The following is a 15,193-nucleotide window of genomic DNA, read 5'->3' on the forward strand; positions in this document are numbered from 1 at the left end:
AAAGTAATTTTTTTGTGACCATGCATCCTTTACTATCTTTTACCATTTTCCAAGGACATGCACATTTTCTAGTTTCACTTTTAGTAGTCTCTAAGCTTTTTTTTTATTTCATTTGTATTTACCTATTCTCTCACAACCTAATAATATGTATATCATCCTTCCTCGTTGGTCATTCCATGTATCTGACCATAATATAATAGTAACAAAGCTAAAATCAAATGCAACTTTTCTCGCCTATTTCAACATGTCATCCCTAGTAGCAAGTACCCACAAAATATTATCACAATTTCAAATTTTATTCATCAAATACGTTTTACAAATAATATGTAAATAGTTTGGATCTTTTACCTTTACCTCATCTATCATAAACACGTCCCTACATTCATGTGGCTTACATTCATTATTTAATGCATTACAATATATTGACTAATCAATATTAACATCATCTAGCCCCACTCCCTACCCACACCCACATCAATCTCATTTGATATCCTCGTGTGAAACCCTAGGATAATATCATACTTCTGCAATAATTAAATACATGTTAGAAATTAAAACAAAAAAGGGCAAATTCCCATGCAAAATCCCTAGTACCTTGTGAAAAAGAAAATCCAAAATAGGTTTTCTAGAACAGTTATTTTGACTTTTGGAAATGTAATTTTGGAATGAAAATTACACTTCTGGAATTACATTTTTGAAAGCCAAAATAACTATTCCAAAATGCATTTTCTCAATTCCAGAAAAGCAATTCTATAATTTTATATTAAGTTATGGACAATGTATTTCACAAGTCTTGCTTATGCTTCATATTCTATTCTGGAATTACATTTTTGAAAGTCAAAATAACTATTCCAAAATGCATTTTCTCTATTCCAGAAAAAGCAATTCTATAATTTTATATTAGGTTATGGACAATTTATTTCACAAGTCTTGTTTATGCTTCATATTCTATTCCAAAAATCGATTTTTAGTATGCATACCAAAAAATTTCAAAAAGCTCATTCTGGAATACAATGTCAAAATGGAAACAAAGTTCTGGATTACCTGTTCCGCAACCTATCGCTCAATTCTTGAAATGTAATTATGGAATTCAATCAAACTACCTCAAACACATTCTGGATTGCCTATTCTGGAAGTGTTTTTCCAAACTTCGAATTCTAGAAAATCCATTTTCACCATTTCACCCCACCACCAATGCCATATACTCCATATTCATGCTCGACAAAGTCATTATTGGTTATAGAGTAGCTTTAAGTTACACAAAGACTTAGTATGATACATTGCAAATCTCCCTTGAGGATAATTCCAATATCCTTAATTGTCTTTAGGTATTTCAAGATCTGCTTCATAGTCTACCAATGCTCCATCCCAAGTTTGTTCACTTACCTAGTTAACCAAACTAATTGCTTAGGAGTGCATATCTTTATACATCAAACTCTTCATTTTAGTAACATGAGGAACACGTTTTCCTTTTTCTAACCATATTAAGAAATATTGAGCTTTACAAGATGTATATATTGTCAAAATTGTGCTCACGGCCTTAGCACATTCCATCCTAATATATATTAGCATCTTTTGGATGTACTTCCTTTAACACAAAAAGAGTTTCTTTTGGGTTATCCATCTTTACCTTAATCCTGAAATCACCTTTGTTATGTCTAAATCCTTTGCTTCAAATTCACTACCGTGTAATGAATTTAACCTTTTGTTTCTTAGTCTTATCTTGATGCAATAGTATGTTGCCTATATACAACAATAAGTAGACGAACTCACAATTGTCCACTTTATGATAGATGCAAAGATCATAAGAACTTATATTATACCATTATCTATATAAAAAAATTTAAACTCCTTAAAGCATAATTCTAAATTGTTGTTGGTTCTTAGAAATTTAACCATCTTCCAAATTTGGTTAGGCATTAAGAGGATTCAATCACCACTAAAAAAAGTCATCTTTGACAACAGTTTTAAGTGCATTTTAATAATAGTTTTAGAACCATAGTTGATTGATTCCATGTTAAAAAAAAAGGATGTTTTCAATAGTGACTGAAATCATTGTCGTATATATAACCTCTGATACTGGTTCTATGCAAAATCGTCATCATATATACACCTACGACAAAGATTTCCATTACGAATCATTGTCACACGTTGCACATATAACAACGACTTTGCATAGAATCGTCTTTATATCATTTAAATATTTATTAAATTTTACATCAATACGAATACGATTTTGTATAAAATCGTTGTTGTCAATAACCTTATGATGACGGTTATGGGTATAATTATTGTTTTATTCTTTTTTTCAATTTTGCTTGTTTTTTTTGTTTACCTTAATTAAACAACCTCAATAAATGAAATTTGTAGTATAGCCAGCTAGAATCAACCATATCATACGAAAGCATAAATTTTTCCTTTTTTAATCTAAATGAAGACAATTATAACTCAATAAAAAATAGTATAAAAAATATATTAAAATGTGTAAATAAGTATTGTAAATGTCAAAAAATTTGAAACTTAAAAGCCAAAAGTGAAAAGAAAAATTAAATAACGAAGTTTGTAAACAATTAAATGTCATATAGCCTAATATATTGTAAAAAAATGGTAAAATAGGTTGTCCATGTTGATATAACAAAGTCAATATTAAATGTCATATAGCCTAATATATTGTAAAAATTGGTAAAAGTAGGTTCTTCATGTTGATATAACAAAGTTAATGGATTTAAAATGGAATGATTGAACATATCCATGAAATATTGTAACACAATAATTTGAAATTAGCCTATAAATTATAAATAGTTTGTTTAATAATGAAATATTTAAACATAATTTTTTGGTCTCTACTACTTCTAATATTATCACTCTCATTATGTGTTGACTAAATGCATATAAATCCTACTCTTATAATCAAGGATGTGACATATAATTGATTAGTACAAAAATTTTAATTAATATTTTTTATATTTCACAAAATTTTAAAGAGAATTTACATTGATCTTCAGGTTATACAAAATGAAAGTGATAATTAACCACAATCACTACACACCTGAAAATCAACATAAAATACAATGAACTGAAATTTATTAAATATATAAATGTAGATTAAAATACGTGTCCTAATGAATTATTAAAACATTATTAATATTTTCAAACCATCAAACCGTATAGTAAGAAATGTCAAGAGTTTGGTAGTCTTAATCATATACCTTCTCAAGAATTACAAGGAATTGTTTCTCCATGGTCATTTGTCAAATGGGGAATGAAAATTCTTGGTTCATTTCCTTTAGGATGGGGACAGACCAAGTTCTTAATTGTAGTCATTGACTACTTTACAAAATGGATAGAAGTTGAAGCTCTCACAAAAATAACAGCTCAACAAGTCCAAATATTTGTGTGGAAATATATAATTTGTAGATTTGGTATCCCATACGCTATTATAACTTATAATGGCCGACAATTTACTAATAAAAAGTTTATGGAATTCTATGCAGATCTAGGAGTTAAATTAGTAACAACCTATGTTGAACACCCGCAAACAAATGGACAAGCAGAGTCTGCTAACAAAGTTTCGGCCAACTAAAAAGAAGACTTGGAAGTGCAAAAGGATTTATGGGCATACAGGTGCATACCTCAAAAAACAACTGGTTAAACTCCATTTAATCTTACATATAACACTAATGCCACAATACCAGTTGAAGTAAATGAACCAACTTTACGAAGACAAATAGAAGATTGGAATATCAATAATGAATGCTTTGAGAACTTTTCTAGATTTAATTGAAGAACTTCGATAAAAAAAAAAAAGCAAAGATAAAAGAGGAAGCAGCAAAAAGAAGAGCATGCAAGAGGTTTAATTCTAAAGTCAAACTAAAAAGTTTCATTGAAGGAGAGTTAGTGTGGAGGATGAGAACTGATGCTAGAAAAGATCCACAATAAGGTAAACTAGCACCTAATTGGGAAGATCCTTTCAGAATAATAGAGAATCTACAAAATGGAGCTTACTTATTGGAAACGTTAGATGGAAAGATCATATCGAGAACATGGAATGCAAGTCATTTGAAGTTTTATTTTAATTAAATACATTGTAAAGACATCAATTTTGTGTATAAAGCCATGACATGGATGTTTTTCTTTGTATAAAGAAAATTTCGTGCAAAATCAAATCATGTATAAAGAAGTTATTCATGAACAACAAATCTTACTTCATATTATTTCAAAAACCTCTCAGACTAGGATGTTTTCACTTCGGGTGAAATCCCTCCAGAGAGCATATTTCATATTAATTCAAATACCTCTCGGCCTATGATGCTTTCCCTCTAGGTGAAATTCCTCCCGAGAGTATAATTCAATAACCTCTCGGCCTATGATGTTTTCACTCCATGTGAAATCCCTCCCGATAGCATATTTCATATTAATTCAAAAACCTTTCGGCCTATGATGCTTTCACTCCTGGTGAAATCCCTCCTGGGAGTATAATTCAATAACCTCTTGGTCTAGGATGCTTTCACTCCAAGTGAAATTCCTCCAAAGAGCATATTTCATATTAATTCAAATACCTCTTGCCCTAAGATGCTTTCCCTCTAGGTGAAATCCCTCCCGAGAGTATAATTCAATAACCTCTCGGCCTATGATGCTTTCACTCCAGGTGAAATCTCTCCCGATAGCATATTTCATATTAATTCAAAAACCTCTCGGCCTAGGATGCTTTCACTCCAGGTGAAATCCCTCCCAAAAGCATATTTCATATTAATTCAAAAACCTCTCAGGATAGGATGTTTTCATTCCAGGTGAAATCTCTCGTGAGAGCATACTACATATAAATCATGAAAACTCTTGGTTTAGGATATTTTCAATCTAGAAGAAATCCTTCACAAGAATATATTTTATCCAAAGTAGAAATTTCTCAAAAGTTGTCCATGCCGAAAGGTCAAATTAAAGCCGAAAGCTGAATACATATGAAAAATTTACAAATTAAGTTTTTTATTCAATGTTAGAGGTTCATTATATAATCAAAACAACAAAATCAGAAACAAGATAATTAAAAGAAGTAATCGAAAGATTATGCCGAAAGGTCAAATTATGTAAATGCTTTAAGTTAGTACAATCAAAAGAGGTCATAAAAAGACCAAGATAAAACACATTCAAAAGCCCGATAATTATTAAATCAGGAGCTATTACAAAAAATCAAAAGTAAAGACTAATTCACTTCTCGGCATTTGCATTGCCATGGGCACCTCCTTCTTATGCATCTTCGTCAGAGATTTGGTCAATCGGAACCAACTCACCATTGTAAAAATCTTTGCCGACATCAAAGTTTTCTTCATCTAAAGGAATCTTATAAAAAATAAGTGGCTTGCTGAAGGGCTTTGTCGAAACCTAGCTTATGTTGCTCAATAACATAGCCTTCAACCACAGACACATTTAATTTCAGTTGACTTATCTCCATTTGTAAATGATGAATAGTTTCGGCATCAGTTTGTTTTACGACACACAAATTAGATAAATTTTCCTTCAATTGTCGGTTTTCATCATGAAATTTCAATCTTTTGGCAGCCAAATTAGCAATCTCATCTTTGAGTGATTCCTTTTCGGCTTCATATTGGACATTCACATTGGACAATTCTTTAACTTGAGCAATCAAAGAATCAAGCTTTTTACCCAACTCGGATAACTCTGCTTTCAATATCTTAAACTCAGCAGAAAAAATACCATTTGCACTTCCTTCTTTGTTAATATTGTCGATTAATAAAATGCGATTTGCAAGTTCGACAATTGAATCCGCCAAGGAAGGAATATCATATGTCTTTAGCATATGATGAGAAGGCCCATCAAGATTAGTCTGAACAAACTCTTAGAAACATGTTGATGCAACAAAAATTGTTTTTGGAAAAGGCCGAGAAGAACTCCCAACAGCATGACGATGACGTCTAGAAGATGAATGTGATCTTCTAACACTTCGGTCTCGTTTCTTGCTCCTCTTCAAAGGACCAGCCTTAACATTTTTTAAGTTATCAAGTTCAGCGATAACCTCTACCCGAGAAATGGGTTCGACAACATCCAGTTCTACTTCATGATTAACTTCTCTTTTAGGTCGAGGAGTTAAACCTCCAGCTTTGCTCACAATTTTTGAGAAATAAGAACATTGTTTCGAAATAGTTGTCGTCATCAAACCTGAAAGTCAACAAAAGATTTAGCAAAGTTAAAAATCTCTTGTTATAAAGAAAGAACTTGAAAAAATACTTATCAAGGAAATCTTTTCGTGGTCTTTTAGAAGTATATAACTGTAACAAAGCGCGAGTAGGAATCTTATGGGATAAGTGATCAAGTACTTCAAGAGCATGACGGCCTTCAATATTCATCGAATGATACGAACATGAATTGAACTTCAAAGTAGAGTTGGTCCAGTAGAAAGGAATGTTTGGAACATCACCATCAAAGAAATAGTTTCTTCCATTGCCTTCGATCATAATTTTGAAAAAAAAACCACCTTTGAAGTTCTTATACGAAGAAGTAAATGGTTTAAGAAAACAAAATTTTGACTTACTAATCAAGGACAACCAGGTCGATAACTATAATAATACAAGAAAGATTTCAGACTAGGAGACAACGAAAGAAATTTACAGAAAATGCTAAAAGCTTGCATAGAAGCCCAACCGTTGGGATGAAGTTGAGTAAAGGCAACGTTGAGAAATCGAAGCACACCCATTTAAAATTCTTCTAAGGGAAATCTAACAAGAAGGTCAGTGAAAATACATTCATAAAAATAGAAAAAAAATCACAATTGTCACCCTCATGGACATGACAAACATTGTCAACGACTCTGGCGCGCCAAAAAAGAAATGATCTCTTCAGTTGCATTAGGAGAATAAATATAAATGTTGGAAAGAAAACTTCTAAGGGTTGAAGAAGAACAATACCAAGAAAAATATTCTCAGACTTTAGGATTAACCAATCATAATCGAGACGAAGACTTATCCTCCCTTCTGCTCTCTCGGCTCTTTCTTCAACTTCAACATCCATAGACGCATCATTCGAGTCTTTCATACAACAAAGTGTAGCAGATGAAGAGACTGAATCAATATTTGTATTAGTCTTCATCACTCTCCCAGTAGACTCATTACCCACGCTCGAAAACCTCATAAATTCATCAAAAACGGAAACAGAGCTTGAAGAAGACATTGTACCTTCTGAGAGTATTCGGCTAAATCTTTCGGAATCAAGAATACAAAAAAGCATGAGGTAGATCATATGAAACTAAGTATTTATAGCAATAGTAAAACTCTTCCATATGAAACATTACAACATCACAACCGTTGAAATGTATTACATCTAACGATCAGGTGTTTATAACCCGTCAGGTCAACCGGCAAATTCAAGAAAAGGGCGCGAAACGAGGCAATCTTTTGATACGAAAATGCATTTAATACAAAATCAAAATCATTTCCAAAATATATTTCTACTGATATGTTTTAAATGCAATTTTTTCCTTCTTAATAGGCATGACGTCTTTTCAAAATCCTCATGCCCGGGAGGCTAGAGTACTGTCTAGGCCGAAATATCAACCGAAAGGTTGTGCCGAAAGGTCAATCGAAAGGCCAGACCAAAAGGTTAAATACAAAAAATAAATAAGTAAAATTAAATTAGTTACTGTAACAAAACCCATAAAACAGACTCAAATATACAGGTGTGTGTTTAAAGAATATTAAATGCAAAAAGAAAAAACTCAAGTAGCTTTTAAGCCTGATAAGAGAGCCTTATAAATAGATGTTCAACCCAAGAGATAAGTAGAGTGAATTTATCTTATAATTATACAAAATTAATTCCAACTTTGGCATCGGAGCGCCTTGCAGGTACGCACACTCACCCATGAGAGGAGACCGAGATGAAAAGCCGAGAGATCCAGTTGATCCAACCCAGTTAATTAAGTTTACTAGTCATTTAAGCTCAATCTCAAGTCAAAGGAAGAGTGGACTGAAAGCCCAACCCGAGAGAGGAGACCGAGAGGATCAGGAAGACCGAGAAATTTGCAACAAAAAGGAGTTTTGTTTCTAGACCCTAGTAAAAACAATATATATATATATATATATATATATATTATTCAAAATCAAACATACAATTAAATACAATCAATCAATGCACAATAATCGTTTAAAGGATAAAAATTAAGAACAAGAAATGGGTCAACTTGGATTTTGAAGTAGAATCGGTGGTGGTGATGGTGGCAGATAGTCACAATGTTAACATGAGAGCGTAGTAAGTGTTGACGTTGAGGAATAAAACATAGCAAGATATTGTATTATCTTTGCTAACAATTACATTTATAATACTTGCAGTAATTGTCTCCTAAATGCTTATGAGTAGTTACTTAGAAATATTTATTTAATTGAAATAGGAAAAATAAAGAGTCACATGCAGTTACGTGCATTTATATACAGTTACAAAAACACAATATCTAACACTCCTCCTTGATTTTTGAACTGCAAACTTCAATCTTTTATCTTAAGAATTCAAACTTGCTAGGTGAAAGTGGCTTGGTAAACAAATCTGCAAGTTGATTTTCAGGTTTACAATAACAAAGAGACACATCACCAATCTTCTGCATTTCTTTTACAAAAAATAACTTGTTATTAAAGTGATTAGTTTTTTCATGAAAAATTGGATTGTTAGAGATTGCAATAGCAGCTTGGTTATCAACAAAAATCTTTGTGCTATGCTTCTGCTCCATATTTAAATCAGTCAGGATCTTCCTTAACCAGAGAGTTTGATTTACAGTAGCTCATTTGACATCCAACTGAAATACTTTCCAATTATTTTAAGTAGCGAGAGCGAGAAGCAATCGGATTGTGTCAAGCCTAGCAACAGGTGCAAATGTGTCTGAATAATCAACTTCGAACACTTGAGCATATCCCTTTACTACTAGCCTTGCTTTGAGCTTGTTGACTGAGTCATCAGGATTTAACTTAGTCTTAAATACCCACTTCACTCCTATTATTTCCCCGTCATGTGGTTTATCAACCAACTCCCAAGTTCTGTTTTTCTCAATCATTGACAACTCCTTCTTCATTGCAGCCATCCAATGTTTATTATTTTTTGCATCATGGTATCCGGCAGGTTCACAAACAGCCACATTGCATCTCTGATATACATTAGAGAGTGATCTTGTTCCTCTAATCAGTGTATCATTTGTTAGTTCATTCTGTCATTCTTCATCTACATGTTCTTCTAGAGTGTTGATAATGGATAAATGCCTTAGTCTTTTGTGCCAAATTTTAGTGACACTTTCTTTAAAGGCCATGTGCTCCTCCTCATTGGATTGAGAGCAAAACTCTTTCCCTTCATTTCAACTTTAAACAAATCTCTGCCATCAACATCTTTGATTAAGCAATGTTTATTTTCAAACATCACTTTATAGCCTTTTTCCAATAATTGACTAACACTCAAAAGATTTTGATCAATCTCTGGCACAAAAAGAACATTTGTAATGATTTTTGTACCTTTATAGTTTGTGATAGCTACTGTGCCTTTTCCTTTTACTGTCAGGTGTTCACCATTTCCAATCCTCACCCATTTAATCTCAGTGGTTCTCAATTCTTTGAAGAGTTCCTTGTCATGTGTCATGTGGTTGGTGCAGCCACTGTCAACCAGCCAACTCTCACTTGATTCTCTGCTTGAGAAACAAGTGGCTACGAACAATTGATCTTCCTCTTCTTGATCAGTAACTTGATCATCTGCCTCTTCCACTTGATTTTTGTTTTTGCATAGCATTGCTTCATGTCCAAGTTGGTTGCATTTGAAACATTTGGCGTCAGGTATTCTCCAACATTTGAATGGTGGATGGCATGTTGGCAAGGTGAAACGTTTTCTTTTTATACCTGCTGTAATGCTTGGTTGTTGAGAATTTAAGAGCTCCGCAAGAGAAATCTTTGATAGGTCCTTTGTGTTATCCAGGATTGTTATGGTGGCTTCAAACCTCTTTCGAACTGTTACAAACGGTTTTTCCACAATTCTTGAATCATTTAACACAAATCCAAACAACCTCACTTTGTTGACAATGCTTAGAAGTATGTCAGAGTACTCTTTTACGGATTCTGACTCCTTCATTATTTGCAGTTCAAACTCCCTGATTAGATTCAGCACTTGCATTCCACGAATCCTCTCATCACCTGCACATTCTACCTTAAGGTAATCCCAGATTTCTTTTGCTGACCTCAAGAACATTATCCTTGGGAATACCATAGGAGATACAGCTACAAATAGGCATGTTTTTGCCTTTGATCTCTTCATCTTCTTTTCCTTTTGTGATTTTATTTTGCCACAGTAGGGTTTTCTGGAATTGACTGAATTTCATAGTCCTCTTCTATAGTTTCTCATAGATACAATGCTTCTAGGTAGGTCTCCATACGAACGATCCACATCTGATAATTATCTCCATTAAAGACTGCTGGTGCATTACTGAAAATTTGGACTCTCCTTGCATTGATGAACTCTACTAACATCACAGATCCCTCAAGAAGATAGCTCTGATACCAAATGTTGGCGTTGAGAAATAAAACCGAAGATATTTTATTATCTTTGCTAACAATTACATTTATAATACTTACAGCAACTGTCTCTTAAATGCATACGAGCAGTTACTTAAAAATATTTATTAAACAATTGAAACAAGACAAATAAAAAGTCACATGCAGTTACGTACATTTATGTGCAGTTACAAAAACACTATCTAACCGTAAGAAACAATGTTTGGCAACTATAGAAGTCAAATGACGAAAGGTGACAATGATGAAGTCAACGGAACAATTGTTGTTGTCCATTAGAACCTTGGGTGGACAAATTTTATTGAACATTAACTGCAGGACCTAAGTTCAAAGCACTAATATTTTAATTCTAGTATTGTGAGGAGTTGGCACACGAGATGCCCTTCATTCTCCTTTTCTTGCTTTCATCTCCTTCTGATTTTTTACCTGCCTATTGTTGGATGGGCGAAAAAATAATTTCTTATTCCTCCTCAACAGCCTCCCAAACATCATTTGCCTCAATTCTTGCAACCTAGATATGGTCATTATTACCATCAACACAAGGCTGCTAGGGCTGTGTAGGGTGATTCAGGATCCATCTATTTGTTGAATTGTAGTAAAGGGTTTATCTTAAGAAAACACTAAATACCAGTGTGTTAGAAATAAAATAAAAAAACTAACAAAGGAAGAAGAGCATATTGCTTAATACACATTTTGTAACAAAAGGAAACTAAAAGTAAGAACCGACTTCCTAAACATATTTAAGGTGGATTCCTCTCAAACTTCATCCATATTCCCTGTCATTTGTTCTAATGTATATCATAAGGTCTTGTTCTTTTAATAACCTTTTCAAAGCAAAGTTCAAAAGAAATGGAATCCTCTTATTAATAATTTATTATCATTATAAATTTCATTTCATGATGGGCTTGACTTCAACATATTTTTCCTGAGTAAAAGATCTACAGCAGACCTGATATGTGAGCATAAGTGGCCAAATCTATTATCAATTGTCTTATAATTCCACATTAATTTTTCTTTCAAAATTGTATTGCATATTTTTTCCAACAGATGAAATTTCTGTGAAGCCTTAAAAATTGAGATTTAGTCTAGTAAGAACTCCAATTACAACTTACAAGTGAAGAGTGAGAAGAGAGAGGTAGGTTGGAACTTCGAAAGCCACAGAAAAGTTTGTTTCTTGGTCTCATATGCCAATTGCATCAAGCAGGTTGGAATGTTGAGATACTGAGACTAATGAGTTAGCTACAATTGCACCACTGGCAGCAACTGCTGGGACTCCAATGCCAGGAAAGGTGGAGTCTCCACAGCAATAAAGCTGTGGGATGGGAGTTGAATGTCCAGGAAAGGTATCTGTGCCAGCTTGCACAGCTGGCCCGTATGTTCCTCTGTTCCTCCGAAGAAACCTTTGATGTGTCAGTGGACTTCCAACCAACTTCACTTCACATTTCTCCCTGCTGAAACCTTCCCCCACTGCTCTCTCCACAGCTTTCCACATTACCTGATTCAACTCAACAAACACACATATATGCTATGTTACTGCTAACCATACATAGATATCATTCTCCACATATCATATGCATACCTCTGATCTTTCAGCTTTCAGATTTCTGTATTCAGCACTCCTACGATCAAGTCCTTCCCACAAGTCAAATGGCTCAGTTCCTGGCATATAAGCATGTAGCACGTGTTTCCCAGGTGGGGCCAGATGAGGACTGAGTGCACTAGGTATTGATATCAGCACAACATTCTGGTCTGCATCAACTCCTCTTTTCCAGTCATTTACAACTATATGATGAATCCCCAGATCACTGCGTATATCCTGGTCAATCAGATATTGGAACATGTTATCAACTTCAGTTTAAGTAGTTTAAACGGCGGATGATGACAGACAGCTACTTGAAACTTGAAGATGCAACCAGCATGAGTGACATTACTTGTGTTGTGCTGCTACAACTTTGAGGAAATATACCAATTCTCAGTGAAGAAATCACAGATGAAACAGTGTTTTGTGAACTACCAACTACTTGGAATGCTGTTAGGGAAGAGACCAAAGACATGAAAACTTTGGCTGTAACATGGACCTTCCCCTTTTATTTATCAATTGCTTCAAGAGAAAGACATTACAAACAAATAAACCAGTCACCAAAATGGCAAACCTCAGCATCAAATCCTAAATGGAGATGCATGAATGAATCACATTGAGGAGTCGTGTTAATCCTATCTGAAAAAGACTTTGCAACAACTTCTTTAGGTAGCAATTTTAAGGTGTCCCACATCGATGCATTGCTGACAACAGCCTTTTTAGCACGTAGGAACTGCAGAATACATAAATATTCAATTAAAAACTAAAACGCAGATGCTAACCAATAAAAGTTTATCTTTGTGCCTTTTATCAATCAAAAACATACTCACTTGACCACTCCTCAGCTTAACTCCAATGGCTCTATCATTTTCAACAACAATTTTTTCCACGTGACTTTGGAGGGAAATTCTTCCCCCAAATTTCTCTAGTCCTCGCACAAGAGCATCCACAATAGCTGCACTTCCATGAAGGGGGTACTCAAGACAGCATCCTGGTTTGTACCATTCTGCAAACATGTAAACCTGAAAATTTGTTTGGACATTCATAAACTGAAACTTCAGTAACAATTTACAAAGGTTTCACTAATTAGTACACTAAGGCTTCAACCAGCAGTGAATCACTAACTTCCTATCCCATTGCTTAAGAAGATGTTAAGAAATGAAAAGAAGAGTAGTTACCAACCATCTCTGCTGAAAGCACAGCATTAGCTTTGACCCCAGCAAGCAAGAATGCGAGGAGGTCAATCCAATTCCGTATGAAAGGGTCTTTGAGCTGCAAATCATCAAGTATTTCGGAGAAAGGTCTGAGAAGTTTTGTGGCCCCAAGAGCAGTCCGAGGTCCCATCTGAATAAAGGATTTTAAGAGAGAAGGAGCATATCGAGCTGCAGCAGTGGAAACCACACCCCAGTCTCCTCGAATAGATAGAGGGGGAAGAGCCATTGCAGCTGCAGATAATGGAAGCACAGCATCCTGTGATGTCAAAAAAATTACGATAACTGGGGGCTGTTTGAACAATATTAGGATGGGAGAAAGACAAGATAACTCACTAAAAGTTTGCGCCACTCATCAACAGCATTTGGACCTGCGTACTGTTGAAGGTCCTGCATGAAGTGAAGACAATTTATACAATACTAAGGTGTGTTTAGAGAGAAAAAATGGATGCATGTGGAGCATGGGAGAGCAGAAGAAACCTTGAAAAATTCGGTAGGGCCAATGCGTGACAAGAATTGACCTTCAGGTATGTGAACCATCCATGAATCATAAGTGACACATGGAAGGGTCTCGCCCAAGGCATCCAAAACCTGAGCAAGAGGATTAGCCTGAGGACCCCGTGATTGCAAGCCGGAGAACAAAGATGGCCCAGAATCAAATTTGAAACCTTTGACGTCAAAAGAATGGGCAGCACCACCGGGTTGGTCATGGCTTTCTACCACCAACACATCTTCCTCGTACCTTGCCAACAGTGCTCCACAACACAGTCCACCGATGCCACTCCCAATGACAATCACATCAGCTTCACCATCTGCCTTACACCTCCACTTAGACTTATGACTCTCACGCCTCACACCATTTCTGAATGAACTGTAACATCTCACCAGATTAGGTGCAGCCATCATCATGGACATCCTCACTTCAATTTTTCACTTCTCCCTTCTCCTTTCTCATCTTACCTCACCTCATTTTTTTTTTTCTTGTTCTTAAATTAGCCACGTCACGCACAACTTCCTCCCCTTCCTTTTTCTTTTCTTCTCCTCGTAAATAAACTTCAAATAAATTAATATCCACATCAATATATAATCTTATAATCAATATTTTTTTATATTTTTAACATATTGTGTAATGTGTAGGCGAAATTACTCGACTTCAATATAAATAAATTTGCAAAGAAATCGTGAATGTTGAGCACGAGTAGAGTACATGTAATAGTGAAGTCGTGAGACATGTAAACGATTTTTATGAACAAAAGTACTTGAAGTCTTAATGAGCAGAGTACTTGATAATCGTGTTTAGTGTATGGTAACCACAACTTTAATTTTTGAAGTTTTTTTTTATTTTTCTAATAGATAAAATTATTTTATTTTTACTATTTTGAATGATGAAATAATTAGTAAATAGTTAAAATCAATAATAATATTGAAATAATTTAAATAAATTTTGAGTAATTCTACTAAAGATTACATCGACTAGAGACTAGGACATTTCATTGTATATAAGTGGGTGCAAATCTCACCTCATGAGTCGGTTTTATGAAGTTGAGTTAGGCTTAAAGTTCATTTCTTAATATGGTATCAGAGCTATTTTCGAGTCTATCTTAACGAGTATTTGTTGGGCTTATCAGGTCACCCGTTATCGGACCACCCATAATATGTTATCTCACGCACGAGTTGTCACTCTCGGCGTGAGGGGGTGTTGGAGATCACACATCGACTAGAGATTAGAACATTTCATTGTATATAAGTGAGTGCAAACCTCACCTCATGAGTCGATTTTATGGGGTTGAGTTAGGCTTAAAGTTTACTTCGTAATATATTCTTTAAAGTGTAAAATTAATTTAATTATAAACGATTTTAGA

The 15,193-nt window shown here is 34.4% G+C and overlaps 2 protein-coding genes across 4 annotated transcripts; both read right to left on the reverse strand.

Annotated features, from left to right (window-relative positions):
- Positions 1–9,252: 9,252 nt before the first annotated feature.
- On the reverse strand, positions 9,253–10,287 carry LOC137839114 (uncharacterized). The gene has a single exon (XM_068648243.1). The coding sequence runs from the start codon at positions 10,285–10,287 to the stop codon at positions 9,253–9,255; it is 1,035 nt and encodes a 344-aa protein (XP_068504344.1).
- A 1,211-nt stretch (positions 10,288–11,498) lies between these two features.
- Positions 11,499–14,396, reverse strand: LOC137806663 (FAD/NAD(P)-binding oxidoreductase family protein). 3 transcript variants are annotated; one of them, XR_016519434.1, is made up of 7 exons: positions 13,812–14,347; positions 13,668–13,721; positions 13,303–13,590; positions 12,951–13,142; positions 12,473–12,853; positions 12,121–12,357; positions 11,499–12,036 (listed from the first exon to the last, which is right to left on the reverse strand). XR_016519434.1 is itself a non-coding variant. In XM_068606888.1 (7 exons), exons 1-7 carry the CDS (start codon positions 14,244–14,246, stop codon positions 11,722–11,724), a joined length of 1,680 nt encoding a protein of 559 aa, XP_068462989.1. In that variant the 5' UTR covers positions 14,247–14,396; the 3' UTR covers positions 11,499–11,721. The 3 variants fall into 3 exon arrangements, 2 of the variants coding, with proteins under 2 accessions (XP_068462989.1, XP_090156313.1); XM_068606888.1 differs by having other exon boundaries at positions 12,695–12,853; positions 13,812–14,396; XM_090300187.1 differs by having other exon boundaries at positions 12,695–12,853; positions 13,303–13,565; positions 13,812–14,356.
- Positions 14,397–15,193: the final 797 nt, after the last annotated feature.

Source organism: Phaseolus vulgaris, chromosome 3 (assembly GCF_051622355.1).
Source record: "Phaseolus vulgaris cultivar YP4 chromosome 3, ASM5162235v1, whole genome shotgun sequence".
NCBI lineage: Eukaryota > Viridiplantae > Streptophyta > Magnoliopsida > Fabales > Fabaceae > Phaseolus > Phaseolus vulgaris.